Raw genomic sequence first — 19,362 nt, 5'->3', positions numbered from 1 at the left:
CCCTTGCTGCTGGGTAAGGTTGTGTAGCCTGTGGACTGCACAAGGACCCCTGACCAAGGGGAGAATGGGGACTGAAATCCAGCACGTGCTCCCTTGCACAGGCTGTGTGTCTTGGGATACCTCTTTGTTTTGCACAAACATACCATCTGCCTGCTCAGTCATCTGCCACTGACTCAGGTTCCACCCAGAAAGGGCACCTTTTTCTAATTCATACAAGGTGCCATCTATGTAGCGTGGTCTTTGGGTCTGGCTGCATGAGGAAGCATTTGTTTCTTTTGAAACAAAGGCCATTCTACCAGCTGGAAGTCTGCCAAGGAGTCCATGTTACACAATTAGAGCCTGGTTCTCTGGCAACCCTAATGTGTACTCCCATGGCATTAGCTAAATTACCACCACCCAGTTAACTTGCTAGCCTGCACTCTGACTCAGGGCTTTCAGCTTATGCACCTGAAGTCAAGACCATATGTGGATTTTACGGAGCCAGAAAGTTAGGGATGCAATAAAGCTCTAAGTAACTGGCTAATAAATGTTAGTTATGTGTTTTGTCTGGGTTGCTAGGACAATCTTCTACAAATTCTGTTTTGTCATATATTTAAACATTGAATACTTTGTAAATTACTTTGAGCTTCAAGCTTCTTCTCCTTTAGGGCCCTCTCCCCCCAATTTGCTTTGGGAGTGAGGTCAACAGATGTGCTGTGGGGACTCGGGGTGTGCTCCAGTCCAGAATATGAACAGACAACAGGTTCTAACACTGATTGTCTGGAGGATCGCAAGCAATGCAGCCTGTGTGTCTGAGAGCAGAGGGGAAAACAACAGTACAGGGATAGTGCGGGCATTACAAGTAGATGCGCATGGCCTTCCAGACGGCAGCGCGGGGAGCAGAAGGAGCTGGGGTGGGGTGCTTGGTAAGGAAATAGGATCCCCATTCTGGGGTGGCTCCAAGGGAGGGAAAACCTGTTCACCAGGGAAATAGGAGTTTCTTTTGTGTCAACAGTCTGTGGGTTCATATGAAGACATTTCAGCAATAATAACATCATTAAAAATCACTGACTTATAACCCTACTTGCATGTTACAGAATCTTCAGTTTCTCCTCGCTCCCTACCCTGCTTATTTCTGGAAGCCTCATGTCAGCTCAAGGGCACTTCTTTCCTATTTCACCCTTTAGCTCCTTCCTCCTGAGGCTGCTGTCCAAGCTGCTTAAGGTGCACGAAGACAGAGTCTCTGCTATGGTGTGTACCGGGGTAGCAAAGGGCCTGTGTCTAGGGCTTGCTGGCCTTCCCTTCTCTGTGTTCTGGGTCCCCTCGGGTTCATGGAACAAGCTATGCTGTGCCCTGCCTTCCTGCCCTTATGCCACCTTGCCACTGGGACCCCATGAAATGCTGCAGGTGCTCTGGCATTTCTCTGAATCCCTCATAAAGTTAGCTCCTAGCTGTTGCTTCTCTCTGTAGGAGGCTCTGCCACAAAACCAAGGGGCTAGGGAGGGAGACGGGACCCCAGACCATCCTTCCCACTCTGCCCCTGCCCTTGGGAGATTGTCCACAACATGTAGGCACCAGGACCTCCAGTGTTCCAGCCAACCTTCTAGGGCCAGCGTGCTCCCTCCTTCTACCGTGAAGCCAAGCCATGTGTCATCCCCGCCTCAAAGCCACCCACAGTGCTTTGTTCTTGTCTTGTGTTGCTTACCATGGTTTCTCCATCACAAGAGATTTTTGATACTCTTCTTCTTCCCGTTTCCTAAAAGATAAGCTGAGTTTGAATTGGGATTATATTATATATTATCCATTTTTTTATATTTGATGTATTGTGCTTAATACAATGCTCGGCAAAACGTAGGTGCTGAATAAAGATTTATGAAGGGAAAGAAGGAAACGGTGAAAAAGCCAGACTATGCTTTTATGGCACATTCACTCAGGTGGGTTTGACAGTGAGTGACCAAAAGTTTTTGTGGAAGAGCATGAACAAATCATGAAACTGACTAGTATTCGTGATCCCTTTTTCTTCTGTGCTGTCATCAGTAAGTCAATCTAAACTACATCCTTTTTCCTTCTGTGCTGTCATCATTGAGTTAATTTAAACTGTCATTAGCCTACCTTTGTTTTTAGCTTGTTTGCTGCTTGCATTAACACATTCTGCAAGCCTGCAACTAAAACCATGAAGTGTTTCTTTATTATATGGTGTCTTTCCAAACAGCCCAGCGACATCAGGTAGAAAGAGCCTGCATCTGGAGTGAGACAGATTTGAATCTGTCTGAATCTCACTGATGGAGCTCACAGCCTGGGGAACCTTAGGCCAGTTCCTCAACTTCTCTAAACCCCCACTTCCTCTTCTGTCATGTGGACAATTGTGTTACGCACCCACAGGCTGTTCTGGAATTGAGTATTGAGATGCAGGCTGAGCACAATGCTGGCACAGAGATCCTGCACAAATCATTGTTAGCTTTTACACAATTATTATCATGGTGGTTGTTCTGCCTTCTCAGATGTTATCTTTCTGCACTCACATATTTTAATCTTTGTAGTTTATGTGGAAACCTTATTGATTATGTCAAAGATGTTCTCTGGTTCTTTCTTGAATTTTCTTGTACCACTTCTGAGTGAAGAAAAGGAAAGAAAGCTACAATGATATGATGAAGGCTTTGGTGGCAGGGGTGTTTTCTGTCTTTCCGTGCTTGGCTGGGTTTCAGGGAAATCCAGAAAAATACCAGCTGGCAGAAGGTATCATTGTGTTTGGTTAAAGGAACATTGATGTATACCCTTTTCCAGAGAAGTGAGGAGACCAAACCACCAGAGGAAAGAATGTGGTTTTGTGTCACATGTGAAAAGAAAGCTGGGAGCAAGGGGAGAAGAATATTTCAGGCCAGAGCATTTGAATGCAACTGAAGGCTTCTGTTCCAAACTAAGTAACTGAAGACATTTACAAACTAGATGAAAATAACTCTTTTATAAACCCGATAGGCCCCCTCCTTGCCTGATGAAATGATTGGAAAATTAGGTAGACTAACTTGTTTTGCTGATTGAGAAAAATACAGCCAATTTAAACCTGCGATTGAACTCTTGAGATGATAAACTCCCCCCTTCTACTGAGTCTGGGTTATAATCAGGATGTGGCCCTTTTTGTTCTCGCACTAGCTATTTCGGGTTATCTTTCCTGAAGGCAGACGTCACTGTTACATTTGTAGATGTCACATTTAGTTCTGCATGCCTTTGGTGTGTGTCTTTGTGTGCAGGAAACAAGTTTAATTTTAAAAAATGCAGACTTTCTTTTCTTTTCTTTCTTTCTTTTTTTTTTTTTTTTTGAGACAGAGTCTTGCTCTGTTGCCCAGGCTGGAGTGCAATGGCGTGATCTTGACTCACTGCAAGCTCCGCCTCCCAGGTTCAAGTGATTCTCCTGCCTCAGCCCCCTGAGTAGCTGGGATTACAGGAATGTGCCACCACACCAGGCTGATTTTTGTATTTTTAGTAGAGACGGGTTTCACCATGTTGACCAGGCTGGTCTTGAACTCCTGACCTCAGGTGATCCGCCCGCCTCAGCCTCCCAAAGTGCTGGGATTACAGGAGTGAACCACCACACCTGGCCCACATTTTCTTTCATAGGCCCTTTTGGCCTGATTATATTGTTTCTGTTTGGGGTTTGGGGGAAGGTGTATCCAAATGTTTTCCTTAAATTCTTTTCAGAGTTCATGGCCCAGGGAACATGCCCCCATGCCAGGTCTAATAAAACTAGCTACACTTAGAAGAAATCAAGATGCCAAGGGACCATCTCAGGACCCAGAAGGGAATGTGGGCTTATGGGTGAGGGCTGGGCTTCTAGGAGTGTTTGCCCTGATGATATAGGAGGATGGGAGAGGTAAATTAGTAAAGGAGGCTTCAGCACCACAAGTGAACACCCACCTTAACATAATAATGACTCATTTTAATTAAGTGACATGCCAGGCCCTATTCTCAGCATTTTACATGCATTCTCTCATTAATTCTCACAGTGTCTCTACAAGATAGGTACTGTTTTATAGTCAGCACCTACAGATGAGGAAACTGGGGCTTACACAATAAAAGTCACTTGCCTAGTGAACAGCCAGGGGAGAATTAGAACTTAAAACTGGCCTAATTCAAGACATGATCCGGACATGTCCTTTGGCCTAGTTTGAGACATGCCCTTCTTTTCCCTTTACCCTTTGGCAACTTCCCCTGTTTCCACTTACGGATATGTGTGGTTCTAGTGGGGATAACCCTGATCCAGCTCTAGGGGTGGGGCATGTGACATAGGCTAAGCCAATCAGGACAAGGCCAAAGTGATTGGTCAGGATGTTACTGAGCAAGCAATGGGCTCACTGCCTAATGGGCATAGTGGCCAATACCACTGCATTGGCTTTTAAGAAAAGAAAAGGTTTACTGCAAGTCTATCGGCAAGGAGACAGGCGGAAACACTCCAACCTGTCTCTGCAAGTTGGAGTTTAGGTCGGGTTTTATGAGGCATGATCTGATTGGATTTTGCAATGAGGTGATGCTGGGAGGCATGATCTGATTGGATCTTGCAATGAGGTGATGCTGGGAGGCATGATCTGATTGGATCCTGCCATGGGATGATGCTGGAAGCTGATATGATTGGATCCTGGATCCTGACCTGCCGTGTTCACTTCTTAATGAAGTTCCCACTCCTCAGTCTCGCATTTAGGTTCCTCTGTAGTTGCATACTTGGTTCATCTGGGCATGCTCGGGTTACATAACCTTCAACCTGGGATCCATGGCAACCGAAAAACAACTCACAACTTTATTACCTAAAAGTTGAACCAGATTGGTCTGATGTGGTTACAAGGAGAGGTCATGTGACCCAAGCCATCCTGGTCAGAATGAGTGACAGGGTTTTGGGATAAAGGTCTCTTTTGCCTTCTGTAGTAGGGACAGTGTGGATGTGAGGTCTCCAGCTACGGAAATGATCTTTTATTGTGGGACAGACTGTCTGAGGGTGAAGGCAATATTCCAGGCGACCCGAGGTGGAAGAACTGTGGAGAAATGGAGGAGAAGGGCTGATGATGAATGAGCCTCACCAGCAAACGCTAGCTGACACCTAAACAACCCTGGGACTCAGTGGTCATGGGAGGCAACCTAGTCCGCTAAGCAGACGCCAGATTCAGTTGAGTTCTCTGTGCCTCATAGCCAAAACATTCTCAGAGATGCGATCACGCCATCCTGAGAGGCTTTTCAGCATTCTGCCGAGACTCTAGCCTGACAAAGCTTCCCTTGGGCCCTGGAACGTCCCTCAAAAATATTTTTTAAAACGTTCTATACCTAACGATTGAAATTGCCCTCCAAATATAAAGAAGGGGGGATGGGCACTCAAATGTCTGAAGCTGGCTGATTTTCACAATAGTTCCCTTACTTGCGGGGACACTGGGTCATCCTGAACCAAACTGTTATTTTTTTCTTCAGAATAGTTTATTGAGGACACATTTTTGGAGTTCTTGATAGTGATTTTCGAAACAGTAGCAATTCTCTTTACGGGAGAAGTCAATTTAGTTTCTCTGGTAGATTGTCTGGGCACTTTGACACCCGCCCCCTCAGTAACCACACAATGGCTAGCCCGAGAGGGCTCGGCTTCGCGTCACCCACCTCCCCTGACACCCTTGCTTTCTGGGCTGGCACTTTCAAAGTCATCTTAGTTACTACATCCTGCCAGAGTGTTAAATAATGACAAAGACTCCAGCGTTTCTCCTACCAGGGCTGTTCGTATTCCAAGAGGAGACTCCTGAACGTTGAAAAAGGTTTTCAACTTGCTGGAATAAAACTAATGGTGAAATTTAAGGCCCAAGACAGGACACTAAGAAACAAAATATTCTGGGACAAAGAAACATTTTTTTTTCCCCTCTCAAATCATGTCCTTAGTGAAACTGCTGTGTACTTGTATATTCAGCGATGACTAGGATAGACTCCATATATGGAAATTCCAGTTTAACACAAACCTATAGAATCTGAAACTTCCTCTCTCCCTCTCTCTCTCTCTCATGCACACACACCCACACAGTCAGTTTAAAGGAGAGGGCAAAGGGATTGGGAAGGGACTGGCTGTGTCCACCTGTGTCTTTGGAAGGCTGTGACAGCTGTCTTGTACTGTTAGAACATGTGCGTATGCAGAGTCTGGCCAGGGCCTTTACTACTCCTAGTGATGGTTACTGAAAAGGGAGGGAGGTGAATGTCTCAAGCTAGAGGGAATGGCCCGGTGAGGAATCGTTTGCTGTTCTTGTGCATAACACTGTCACCCCCATGTACGTTCAGAGGTTTGTTCCTGAGCCTAGTATGGCCATGCACGTCTTTTCCCTCAAGCATTATGGCCTAGGCGAGGACACTGCTGTAATTTTGCCTCCTCATAACCCAGAAAACCTCAGATGCTGGCTTTAAAGTTTGCCAGGCATTTATGACCTGCTATTCTAGGTGGTTTAATGATGTATAAATAGTGATTAATAGCAACTACCATTTTTTAAACTATGGAGTTTTTTCTCCTTTAATCTCTAATATAGTGGCATTTTTATGAATGATAGTGTCAACTCACCCACCTTACTCCAGCCCCTTAGCAGGAGCAAGCGGGCCAGCAGGGACACTGGAAGGACAGGGGCATTGGATGGTGAAGGGGCCATGGAGCCCACCATGCGGTCGGTGCATCCCATGAGAGAAGACAGGGCCGCAGAAATGACTCTGGAAGTAGGATAGGCAACATGCTCATTTATGGTGAGCAGCATAAAAGACAACTTAAGAACACAGTGCCTGATACACATTAAATGCTCAGGAGTTATTCCTTGCATTAATTAATAAATGCAGTAATGAATGCCATTGTGTGCTGAGGTGAAGTATAATCACGCTTTGAGGGATGAAGGTGAAATGAGTGTTTGGATAAGCGAGAGGATGATGTCCCTATTCGTGAGGTTGCATCAGCTTCTCGGCCCTCATGGTCCAAGGGTGGGGGCCTGGCCAGGAGAAGCAATGGCACATTTTCCCAGCGCTCTAATTTTAGCCAGGCTGTCATCCTCCTGAATTTCTTGGAACTGCTTATGCTGCACCAGCATCCGGCACTGCATCTGGAGGAAATGACTTTTTAACTACAGCATTGTAGTGAGATTCTTTGAACAAACCACAATGAACAATGGTGGCCAGCTTCCTTTATTCTTGGTAACTGTGAGGAAGCACTCCTAAGAAGTTGAAAAGCAGGTGAGTCTGGTGTGAGGCGACCAATTAGACAAAAAGGATGGACCCACAAGACTGCTTAGGGACTGCCAAGAGGCTCCTTAGAAACAGATACATTCGGGGACTTCATTACATCTGTGGATTCTGGGGATGTCTGGTCCTGGGACTAAAATTAGCAGCTGCACTTTTTGGGGGGCTTCTTTGTAGAGCCTCTCTCTGTTATCGGCTGCTTCTTCTCCCACAGCAGGTTCAGTCAGAGGAGCTTGGAGGTCCCGTGAGATGAAGCTGGCTGTGAGTTTTGCTACAGGCCACGGTCAGGAGCACATGATAGTAGCATTGGCACAGGCCACGGTGGACCGTTTTTCAGTATACAGTTCCAGCAAAACCTGGTATTTTCCCTGCAAGGGGCACAGGTCAAGTATTAGACGTGTGACCCACGGTACAATTAATCATTTAACAAATATTTACAGAGAAACTTCTATGTGCTGGGTGATGTTCTGGACATTGCGGATAACGTTAGAACAAGACAAGTCAACCGCTGCCCTGCGGAGCTTCCGGCATCTCTGGGAGAGACAGACCAGCCTTATGATATGTGACTACGTATGGTGTGTCAGGTGTTCGTGTCATGGAGAAAACTCATGCAGGAAGGGAGTGGATGGAAGCACTGGGTGGGTCAAGGTGAGTGCTGGTCTGCAATTTTGAGCAGGGTGGTGAAAGGAGGCCCTGCTGAGATGATGACGTTTAGGTAAAGACCTGAAGCAGACACAAGAAGGTGCAGTCCTGCTATGAGTTGGGGACCCCACTTTAGAGGGGCAGAAGGAGGCGAGCGGGGCTGCAGGGAGAGCGGGGGATGGTGGGGGTGAAGTTAGGGCGACACAGGAGGCCAGATTCTTAGGACCTCAAAGGCTGTGGTGGGGACATCAGCTTCCACTCTGAAAGGAACTGGGGTCAGGAGAGGGTGGCTTGCCCTGGCGCCTGTGTCAGTAGCATCCCTCTGGCTGCTTCGCTGAAAAGCCCAGGTGGGAGGTGATTGCAGGAATCCAGGTGAGAGATGAAGATGACCTGGATTAGAGGTGGAGGTGGGGGAAGGGTTTGGGTGCTAGAGAAATTTTGAAGGAACAGCCGATAGGATCCGCTGAGGACATGCAAGTGGGTAGGAGAGAAAGAGATGGGTTAAAGGTGACTCTAGGGCTCCTGGCCTGAGCAACTGGAGGGAGAAAGGGTTGTGTGCTGAGACAGAGAAGACCCCGGGGAGCGCAGTTCACCAGCACAAAACCAAAATGCCCCGTCACAGAAAGAATGGCTGCCTTTGGGGGTCCTTGCTGGCAGCAACGCTGTGAGGAGGTCTCCCTTCCTTTGCAGTCAGCTTGGCAGAAGCCGCCTGGCAGCCAGGTCCTGTGAAGACTGTGGAAGAGCTATGCCGGTTTTGTTTGCTGCCAGCGCCCCAGCCCTGCACCCCAGCAGCCACAGAGCAGTGACGTGTTTGTAGACACTGATCTGGAGAGGAAAATGCTCTGGGGTGGTGGGAGGGTCACAAGCAGAGCAGAGGGACTGTGGCAGAGGAGGCCAGGAGACCGCTGGTACATCTTTGAACTGCCTGTCACCCAACGGGGGAAGGAGTTTAATCTGTACAAAGCAAGAGGGAAGGAGTAGGTGAGACCACCGGAGAGAAACTGCATGAGAGGTGGCTTTTGTTAGAAGTGAACAATTTTCTAGCAATGAGCAGAGCTTCCAAAGAGAGTGGAGTCCCCAACACTGAAATGTATTCAAGAGAGCCAGGCTGTGCTCTGGATGGCGCCTGGGGTGTGATTCCATGATTCTAGAAGCTCCCATGAGTCATACTCTTCCAATATTGAGCAGCTGTAATTTTAGAAACAGTGTTAGGAATATAACCAAAGCAGTCCAAATGTTAGAGAATTAATTATGAGTAAAGACCGGCTCAAATTTATATCTCATTGTGTTTCATCCTTCTCCTCCTCCTCATGTACTTTTCTTTAAAATCTCTATGTGCATTTAGGTACACACCTACAAATGTATTGAACACCACATGAATTTTTCATTACTATGTTATGAGCCTAAGAGGAGCTGTTGTATTTGAAGGAAGGGGTTCTAGATTATGAATTACAGATATCGCAGACTCTGGTAGAAGAGATAAGAGTATTTAGGCAAGCGTGCCAGGCTGGAGGCAGGTGGAGGTGTGTGCTGGGAGGCCAGGAGGCCAGGGTAGGGAAGGACTGAGTGCAGCTTTTCTGCTGTTGAGGAGGGCACAAGTTTGCAAGTGAGGAATTTGTAGGTGCACCTTTGGCGATACACAGGTCAGGCTGTGCCTATGAGTTGTTGTCCACATGCTTCGGGGGTCTAAATGATCCCCTCAATTCTCATTCAGAAAACAGGAGGCATAGACAGAGGACACCAGGGAGGGCTTCAATCTGTGCCAAGGGGTTGGATGAGTTCAGAAGGAAATAATACCAAGGCCCTGGAGACTGAGCACTGAGTGGGAGCGTTTTTGGCCACATGGGAACTGCCATTGCCCAGAGCCCATCCCTGGAGGATTTTGCTGGAGGAGGTGATACGGGGTAGGTCTTTTACAACCAAAAGGCGTTGAACTGTGTGTGTTCCATATTAAGAAAGCAAAGCATCTGTGCATTGCGGGCCGTCCACGGCTGACCTGCGACCAGTGCAGGGAGCCCATTTTGGGATTAAGGCCTCCAGCTCTCTCTGCCGTACACGCGATGCCCTCATACTGGGTAATATCTGCTTAAGTACCACCAGCAGTTGAAGAACTTAGGTTCTGTACTTCCTTCCTGCACTATAAGGTGATTCAAATAAGGCTTTTTTACATATCTGGTCAACTTTTTTTCTTTTCTTTTTTTTTTTTTTTTGAGGTGGAGTCTTGTTCTGTTGCCCAGGCTGGAGTGCAGTGGTATAATCTTGGCTCACTGCAACCTCCGCCTCCCGGGTTCAAGCAATTCTCATGCCTCAGCCTCCCGAGTAGCTGGGATTACAGGCACACACCACCATGACTCGTTAATTTTTGTATTTTTAGTACAGATGGGGTTTCACCATGTTGGCCAGGCTGGTCTTGAACTCCCAACCTTAAGTGATCCGTCCACCTCGGCCTCCGAAAGTGCTGGGGTTACAGGCATGAGGCACTGTGCCTGGCCCCTCAACTACTTTCAAAGGGGTTTTCTGACTTTAAGAAGTTCTTTTCTGCTCTATCTTATAACGGTTGCTGAGTAACTGGGTTAAAAATAAGCCAACAATGCAAAAGTGAAAGTCAATTGTTAGTAAATTTTAAGTCAGCCTCTAGTGGGGAGGAGGGTCAGAAGGACAATGGGGAAAGAAAAACAATTCAAATAGCAAAGATTTAAAGAAAAATGGAACTCTCTAGGACAGTTTAGGTACCTTATACTAGAAGTGAAGAGAGGTGTAGTTTTTCTTTCTTGCAAAACTTTTGTATTTTAATGAAAGACCTGAGGAGAAAACTCTAGAGATTTCCAGAGGGAGAAGCTTGGAGACTTCCCAGCTGCAAGAGCAATGCTAGTGGAAATCCGAGATGGTAGCAAGATGGCACTCTGACATAGGAACACAGAGGCTGGGAAAGAAAGGAAACAAACCCGGAGGTGAAACTAAGTTAGAGATTCTTTATGGAGAAAGAGACCTACCTTTTTCTTCAGCCATATACAGGTTTTGGAGAACTGAAAGGATGAGGTTGTAAACAAAACTATTTAAAGTGGTTACATTTTTGCAACTGCACCCCCATGCTTATTGCAGCACTATTCACTACAGCAAAGATATGGAATCATGGATGAATGGATAAAGAAGGTGTGGTATATATACACAGTGGAATACTATATGGCCATAAAAAAGAATAAAATCTTATCATTTGTGGCAACATGGATGGAACTGGGGGTTATTATCATAAGTGAAATAAGCCAGGAACAAATACAAATCTGTTTATTCTCAATTATCTGTGGGAGCTAAAAAACATGATCACGTGGAGATAGAGAGTGGAAAGATAGATACCAGAGTGGAGAGGGAGGGGAGGAGAGGAAGAGGATAAAGAGAAGTGGACTGAAGGGTACAAACACACAGTTAATAGAAGACATATTAACAAACACACAGTTAATAGAAGACATGTTTGATAGCAGAGTAGGGTGACTATAGTTAACAAAAATGTATTCAGTGATGGACATCCTAAATAGCCTGACTTGATCACTACATATTATACATGCATAATCAAATCTCACAGGTACTAAATACATCAGCATGCATTTTTAAAAGATCACATTTTTGTGATCCTTTCCATATTATTCCATAAGATTCTCTGAGGGGCCTGTAATCCCAGCACTTTGGGAGGCTGAGGCAGGTGGATCACAAGGTCAGGACTTCAGACCAGCCTGGCCAATATGATGAAACCCTGTTTCTACTAAAAATCCAAAAATTAGCTGGGCGTATTGGTGCGTGCCTATAGTCCCAGCTACTCAGGAGGTTGAGGTGGAAGAATAGCTTGAACCCGGGAGGCGGAGGTTGCAGTGAGCTGAGATCATGCCCCTGCACTCCAGCCTGGGAGACAGAACGAGACTCCGTCTCAAAAAAAAAAAAAAATTATCTGAGGGATAGCACATTGAACATTTATTGCTTATAGCAGAGTGATGTAAATTGAGCCATTTAATAACGTCACATTATCTTGAACAGAAAGGAATTAGTGGAAAATTCTACTCTGAGCTGTGAGCTTTGCCAGCAAATGCTAAGGATATGGGCATTTTACTGACTTAGTGGCGGCTCATGAGTAACAGTGAAAGGACAGTAACTGGGGGACCTTCACGCCTCCGTGGCTTGTGCATCTTCCTTTCTCTGAACCGCCAGCCTCCTGAGCACGGTCCCAGCACATGCATGGTGCCGCCCACACAGCCCAGCAGCACTGCCATATGGAACCCCACAGATGCCGCAATCCTGCTGGACAAGACGCCGGCATCCCTCAGTGGGAGGTTTGTACTCGGAGGATTCCCTAAGGTTCACCGACATGTAAAATATTAAATGCCAAAATGACAAAGTCAGCGTGTCAAGAAATTTCAAGTGCCCATGGTGAAGCAGCAGTTTTATGAAGAAAGGGTTTTTGCAGGGATGGCCTATGGATAAGTTTTAAATTGTTTAACTCCACCTCTTCTTTCTTGGTTTCTCCTCCTTTCCCTCCCACTTCTTCTAGACTTCTTCAAGAAACAAACTATTTAATACAAGAATTAAGTAATATCTTACCTGAGGAATAGTAAATTCAGGATTATTGACAGGCCCAGCATAGTAAATCTGCTCTGAAAAAATATATAAAGCATACATGATGTTATTCAATCATTTACAAAAATGATTCATTCATATGTTCTGTGGTCACACAGATGTGTGACAATTGTTGGCACCAAAATAAGAGCAGCTATTGCTAGAAATGGTTTCATTCCCTGATCTACACGTGATCTACATTCATTCACTTATTCATTCATGCCACAAATATTGATCAGGCACCTTCCATGTGGCAGGTCCTGGGGATCCTGGGATGGAAAAAAGAAGTCTCTGTCCACACATTGCTTATATTCTGTTATGGTTTGGCTATGTCCCCACTCAAATCTCATCTTGAGTTATAGTTTCCATAATTCCTGTGTGTCATGGGAGGGACCCAGTGGGAGGTAATTGAATCATGGGAGTGGGTTTTCCCATGCCGTTCTTGTGATAGTGAATAAGTCTCATGAGATCTGATGGTTTTTTAAAGGGCAGTTCCCCTGCACAGGCCCTCTTGCCTGCCGCCATAGAAGATGTGCCTTTGCTCCTCCTTTGCCTTCCACCATGGTTGCGAGGCCTTCCCGGCCCTCTGGAACTGTGAGTCCGTTAAACCTCTTTTTCTTTATAAATTACCCAGTCTTGGATGTTTCTTCATAACAGTATGAAAATGAACTAATGCATATTCTACTGAGGAGAATGATGGTACAGAAATAACTAAACAAGACAATATCCAGATTGTAACAAGTGATGGAAAGAGACACCAAGTAATATGAGAGAGGCAGGAGGGTGTGGTGGGGAAGGGGCCAGGCTGGATCCAGGTTGCACAGGGTTAAGTACCAGGATTAGTTGACTATGGACAGTTGTTATCTCTTTGGGCTCAGTTTCCTTGTTTTTTTTTTTGTTTCTGTTTTTGTTTTTTTTTCAAGATGGGTAAGATAATGACAATAAGAGTACCTGCTTCTTAGGGTGGTAGGGAATTAAAAGAGGCAATCAATAAAAAGCACTAATAACAACACCTGGGAAGCACTCCATGAATACTCGCTAATGCCAGGAACTGGGAGGCACCATGTTCCACAGGGTGGCAGGTCATGGAGGCATCTATAAGGAGGTAGTATTTGAGCCAAGCCCTGAAAGAGCAGAATGGGCCAAGCATTTAAAGAGTTGGAGGAAGATCATCTCAGAATAACAAAGTAAGGACAGAGGCCTTGATGTGGAAAAGAGTTTAGGAAATTGGAAGGACAGAGGGAGATGAGTCTGCTGAAGCACAGTGAACAAGAGGAACTGTGTTAAGAATAACTTGGAAAGATTAAGGGGTGACATATTTCAGGACCTGCAGGAAATGGTAGGGAGTTCAGATTTCATTCCAGAGGCAGTGGAAAATGTGTTAAAAGTCATGTCAAAGTAGCTAATTTATGTTTTGCAGAGACATTCTGCTGTGTAAAGAGTGCAAAGAAGAGGCCAAGTGTGAAGGCTCTTCCGTGGCCAAGGTAAATGATGGATTGGTGAAGGGTGGTGGTGGTGGAGGTAGAGAACATGAATGAGATAACATTTGTGTTGGCCGATAGCACCCACCGATGAGTGGGTATAGAGAGTGGCGGCCAGGAAGGGTTTGGTTTGAACATCTGGATAGATGGGGGTGCCATTTATTGAGATTAGAGAAGCCTGATAAGGCAGTGTGTGTGTGTGTGTGTGTGTGTGATGATTGAAGAGCTCTAATTCTGGGAGATGGTTAATAAGGATCCTTGGAAGCAGTTGGCTATACAAGTCTGGAATTTTAGGGAAAAGGTAGGAATGGAGCTATGAATATCGGAGTTATTAGCATGTGGTGATTAAGCCATGGGACAGGATGAGATGCCCCCCTCACCACAAAGAGATAGAATTAATCAACAGAGGAGAGGACAGGACCTCCTGAGGCCCTCCAACATTCAGAGGTTGGGTTGAGGAGAAGCCAGCCAAGGAGACTAAGAAGAGATGGTCAGTGGAGTAAGAGGGTAGCCAGAGAGTGAAGGAGCAAGGAAGCCAGGAGATGAATGTTTTTCAAACAGGAGGGTATTGCCAGGCATGCTGAATGCTGCTGCTGAGAGTTTGAGTAAGATGAGAACAGAACTGTGCAGTGGATTTGGCAACATGGAGGTCATTTGATGACCTTGACAAGAACACTGGAGAGATGAGTACAGATGCCTGAATGGGGTGGACTGAAGAGATATAAGGAGGTGAGGAAGTAAGAGTTTTGTTATGAGAGGAAGCAAATGCAAAAAAACCCAAAAAAACAAAAGGATAACTGAAGGAGAGTGTGGTATTAAGAGTGGTTTGTTTCTTTGTTCAAGATGGGAGATACTGTACCATATTTGTTGTTCCAAAGGAATAATCTTGTAGAAAGAGAGATTGAAGCTGTAGAAAAGGGAATAACTGAAGACATGAAGGGTTTAAGAAGGTGGAAAGGAATGCTATTAACACTCCCTCCTGCATTCGAGAGAAGCATGAAAATTACTCCCACCATTGTAGGAGCAAAAACAGAGCAGAATGAGTTCAGGTATAGATATGTTTGTAGATGGGCCAGTAAACCAATAGTGGGGCTCTTGTCTGATCACTTTGGTTTTTGCAGTGAAGTCCACAGACTTGTAGGGGGCACTGCATGGCAAAGGCCTGTGCTGTGTTGAGCAGCAAAAGGAGGAATACAATATTCATGGACAGTGGGGAAGAAATTTACTTGAGAAATATAGTAAGATTTCTAGGCAGTGTTGAGTGCTTTTTTTGAGGTTTGTGGCCATAAATTTAAAGATACTCCAGTCAGCCCAGATGTATATTTTCTTAGAGACATTCAGTAGCTCCAGTACTACTGAAAGTCAGTGGTTGGGTTGGAGTTTCACTGGACAAGAATGAAAAGGAGAGAAAGTCAAGGCTGTTGAGTTAGATGCAAGGAAAAGATTACAATAATAGACCATAGAATCTAAGGTGGGTAAGGAAGAAAGTGAAGGCAGGAGGGAGTTGTTGATGGTAACAGTGGGGGAGTGAATTGAATGGAGTTTCTATTATTGCAGTCAAGGTGCTAGAATTGGTGAGCTGGCAGGATATGAGGAAGCCACATGGCAGAGGGCTTGACATTTAGATTTCAGAAATGGTGCATTTTTACAGACTCTAAGATATCCAGGGTTGATATGAGAGATGGTGGTCGAGGTGTAAAGATGGAAATGGTTGTTGAAAGTAAGGGGGTGAAAAAACTGAGACATTATGGTGCTTGGTGGGCTATCCACATCAGTATTGAAGTCAGCAAGAAGGATGACTCCTTGCCCAGCCCCTCAGTGATTACTGCCTCCCCTGTGATTCCCCAGCACTGCAAACAAGCATCGTGGCTAAGAGCGCATGTCCAGCGGTCAGACTATCTGGGCTTGAATCTGAGTTCTTTTTTCATTAATTGGGCAAGTTACTTAACCTGTCTGAGCAGTACATGTAGGCACTGTAACTAGTATGTGGTTACATATAGAGGGTTCAGAGGGACAGCCTGCCTGAGATTCATTTGTCATGCTGGTGCTTTGCCCAGCCTGAGGACGCACCCCTTGCATTGCAGTCTATGCTAATCGTGCCCCTAACAGATATGCACTGCAGTGGTTCAGCTACTGGAACATGATTTCTTTTTTGGAAGTTATCTTTTTCCCAGTAGATACTCTAACCCAAGCCAAGACAATCAGAGCAGAGAGACAAAGAGACCCCTTCTCAATCTGTTCTGGCAAGAGAAGCGTTCACTGCAACTCACCAGTCTCTAGAGCTGCCCACTTTCTGGCTGGTGTTCCAGCTTTCTTGCTAATTCTGTGACTCCTAAATGTCCTTTCAAGAAATTCCCTTTGCTTTTGTTGGCGGATTGGGTGTCTTCTGCTTGCAACTCAAGGATGTGGCTGCTACAGGCATGAACAAGCCAAGAGCACTCCTGCTGGCTGTCAGGGTTTGGACACAGTGTGGCTCAGGAGCAGAGTCCAAGAACAAGGACTGGTGTGCCATCCCTGTCTGATCTGGCTGGGTTCCCTTGGGCATGTTTCATACCTGCTTTATGCTTCTACAAATTGCTGTATGGCGGCACAGTGCAAATGACTTGACCTAGGAAGCAGACAGACTTGGGTTTGAGACCCAGCTCTCCGACTCACTAGCTAAGTGATGTTGGGCAATTTGCTCAGCCATCCTGCAACTCAGTTTTTGCACTTGCAAAATAGAAATAGCAATGCCTCCCCATAGGGCATTGAGAGGACTAGAAAACTTGTGTGTAAAGCTGCTGAGCAGAATGTGGTCCCAAGGAAGGGTAGAAATGGCAGTTAGTTATTAACTGTATTATCATTCACCCACGTGTGAAAAGGAGTAACAGAATGGACATTCATTTGGTGGAAGCTGAAATATGCAATGAGACTAGGTTTTCTAGCTTCTTGCTTGAGCCAGTGTATATAACTGCTAAGTTCTGTCTCTGCCTTTTTAAAAAACTTTTGTTTTAAAAAGTGGACGAGTATGACTCTTTGAAGAACAACACTCTAATGATACCTAATATTTTGTTGTGCTCATTTAATTCATCCAGGTTTGCTCATTTGTGTTCTTCACCATTAAGAGGTCCTTCACTTGGCTGAGAGGTTTTCATTAAATTGGTCTCTTACAGTTTACAGTTTCAATTGGAACTTTTTGGGGGGCTCATGAAGTTCTTGAGATAACTGCAAGTAACTAATGAAATTGTCTTTTTTTAAATCTGATAAAACAATACCTAAAATTAAATTTTCACTCTGTCCTTTCTCAGATCCTCTCCAATTCTGAGATTCCTTTAATTAACATTCTCACACTCCAGGACTATAAAAAGAACCCCAGTATATTTGCACCCATTTCTTCCGTTTCTTTCATGTGCAATCTTTATCAGTTTTTAATGTGCAGTGGATTAAAGAAACTCACCTCCCTAGTTCTGAATACTTGAAGTCATTTCTGAGTATCAGCTTTTTTTTTTTTTGACCCAGATCTTTGGGTGATTGTCATTGAGTGTCTTTTTGAAGAGAAAATTGGTTTATAAATTGTGGAAATAAAAGGTCCCAAGGGTTTTGGGTGACATCAACTTGATATGAGGGCCTGTGTCTTTTTTTTTATTATTATTTTTGAAACAGGGTCTGGCTCTCTCACCCAGGTTGTGCAATCTTGGTTCATTGCAACCTCCACCTTCCATGTTCAAGTGATCCTCCCATTCTCCCACTTCAGTCTCCTGAGTAGCTGGGACTACAGGTGCATGCCACCACGCCTGCCTAGTTTTTTGTAGAGATGGGGTTTTGTCATGTTGTCCAGGCTAGTCTCCAACTCCTGAGCTCAAGCGATTCACCCACCTTGGCCTCCCAAAGTGCTAAGATTACAGGCGTGAGCCACTGCACCCAGCTGGTCCTGTGTCTTGGTCTGCCTCTTTTTATTCTCAATAACCAGCGCAGATGCAGCCTGCTGACTGCATGAACTCTTTTAGGCGACCCTCTCCCGATTTCCTAGCCCTTTCTAGGATCTTGCTGGAATTCCTGCCAATTTCCCAAATTTATTATAAAATGTCATTAATACTTAAGCATTTTCAGGGCAATTAACAGCATAAAAATACTCAAGAGTTATAATTATGATGACTAGGCCAATTGGCATATCAAGAACAAATATTTTGTTTAAAAAATCATTCATTCATTTACCTAGCATTTTGTGTTCCTTTCCCACCTGCTGGGCCCAGTAGGGCAGGGTAGAGGGGAGGCAGTGTCCTTTTTTGCTCCAGTTATATTGAGAAATGATTGACAAATAAAAGTTATATATATTTAAGTTGTATATTTAAGTTGTATAATGTGGTTAACATATCCTCACATAGTCACCTTTCGTGTGTATGTTTGTGTGTGTGCCTGTATGTGTGTGTGTGCATGCGTGCATTTGTGTGTGAATGTGTGTGCATTTTTGTGTGTGTGCATGCTTATATGTGTACACGTGTGTTTGTGTGTGTAGTGAGAACACTTAAGAGCTACTCTGCTAGTAATGTACAATACATTGTGATCAACAGTAGTCACTGTGCTGTACGTTAGGTCTCCAGAACTTACTCATCTTCTAACTGCAAGTTTGCGCTCTTTGACCACCATCTCCTCTTTTCCCGTACTCCTTACTCTGCCAACCACTCATCTACTCGGTTACTGTGAGTCTGACTTTTATTTTTGGATTCCACATGTAAGTAAGATCATGCAATATTTGTCTGCCTTATTTCATTTAGCATAATGTCCTCCAGGTATGTCCACGTTGTTGCAAATGGCAGAATTTCTTTCTTTTTTAAGGCTGAATCATATTCCATTGTGTGTATAGACCACATTTTCTTTATCCATTCATCTGTCACTGTTGTTTTCACATCTTGGCTACTGCGAATAATTCTGGGGGAAATTCCCACTGTTGGTGGGAATGTAAATTCGTACAGCCACTGTGGAAAACAGTGTGGAGATTCCTCAAAAAATTAAAAATAGAACTCCCATATGATTCAGCAGTCCCACTTCTGGGTGTGTATATATATCCAAAGGAGATGAAATCAGTGTCTGGAAGGGATACCTGTACGCAGGGAGGCAGTGTGGACCTGGGAGAATGCAGCCTTCCCTCTCCCCTCCAGGTGAGGCCAAGAGCAAAGTGGGAGGGAGCTCAGAGTCTGTGATGGCGTCTGGGGTGCAGAGGACCAAGCTGAGGGGCTAGAGGATGAAGACGAAGGTGGGGAGGATGTTCCAGACCAACCAAGAGCATTGTCTCTGGAGGAGCGGGGAGGGAGTGCATGGCTTTATTCTAGTGAGCTCTTTATTCCTCTCCCCGCCTCTGGGTATTTCCCAAGAGACCCAAATCCGGAAGATGGAGAAGGCCCAGGCACTGATCCTCATCATGTTCCCTCTGATCTGTAGCTTTGCTTTCTTCAGT

At 45.1% G+C, this 19,362-nt stretch overlaps 1 protein-coding gene across 3 annotated transcripts in view; it reads right to left on the bottom strand.

Moving 5' to 3' along the window:
* Positions 1-4,780: 4,780 nt before the first annotated feature.
* Positions 4,781-19,362, bottom strand: part of LY86 (lymphocyte antigen 86) — a 65,516-nt gene continuing 50,934 nt past the window's right edge. Inside the window, exons 5-7 of one of the 3 annotated variants that reach the window (XM_007973786.3) lie at positions 12,433-12,485; positions 6,549-6,687; positions 4,781-5,000 (exon numbers count right to left, since the gene is read on the bottom strand). In XM_007973786.3, the coding sequence (XP_007971977.2) occupies positions 6,550-6,687; positions 12,433-12,485 (191 nt within the window). In that variant the 3' untranslated portion in view covers positions 4,781-5,000; position 6,549. Of the gene's footprint in view, positions 5,001-6,502; positions 6,688-7,133; positions 7,572-12,432; positions 12,486-19,362 lie in introns of those variants that run through there. The other 2 variants (XM_073005635.1, XM_007973789.3) reach the window with 2 other exon arrangements.

This window comes from Chlorocebus sabaeus, chromosome 17, assembly GCF_047675955.1.
Source record: "Chlorocebus sabaeus isolate Y175 chromosome 17, mChlSab1.0.hap1, whole genome shotgun sequence".
In the NCBI taxonomy this organism is placed as follows: domain Eukaryota; kingdom Metazoa; phylum Chordata; class Mammalia; order Primates; family Cercopithecidae; genus Chlorocebus; species Chlorocebus sabaeus.
This window is presented reverse-complemented; position numbering and strand designations above follow the sequence as displayed.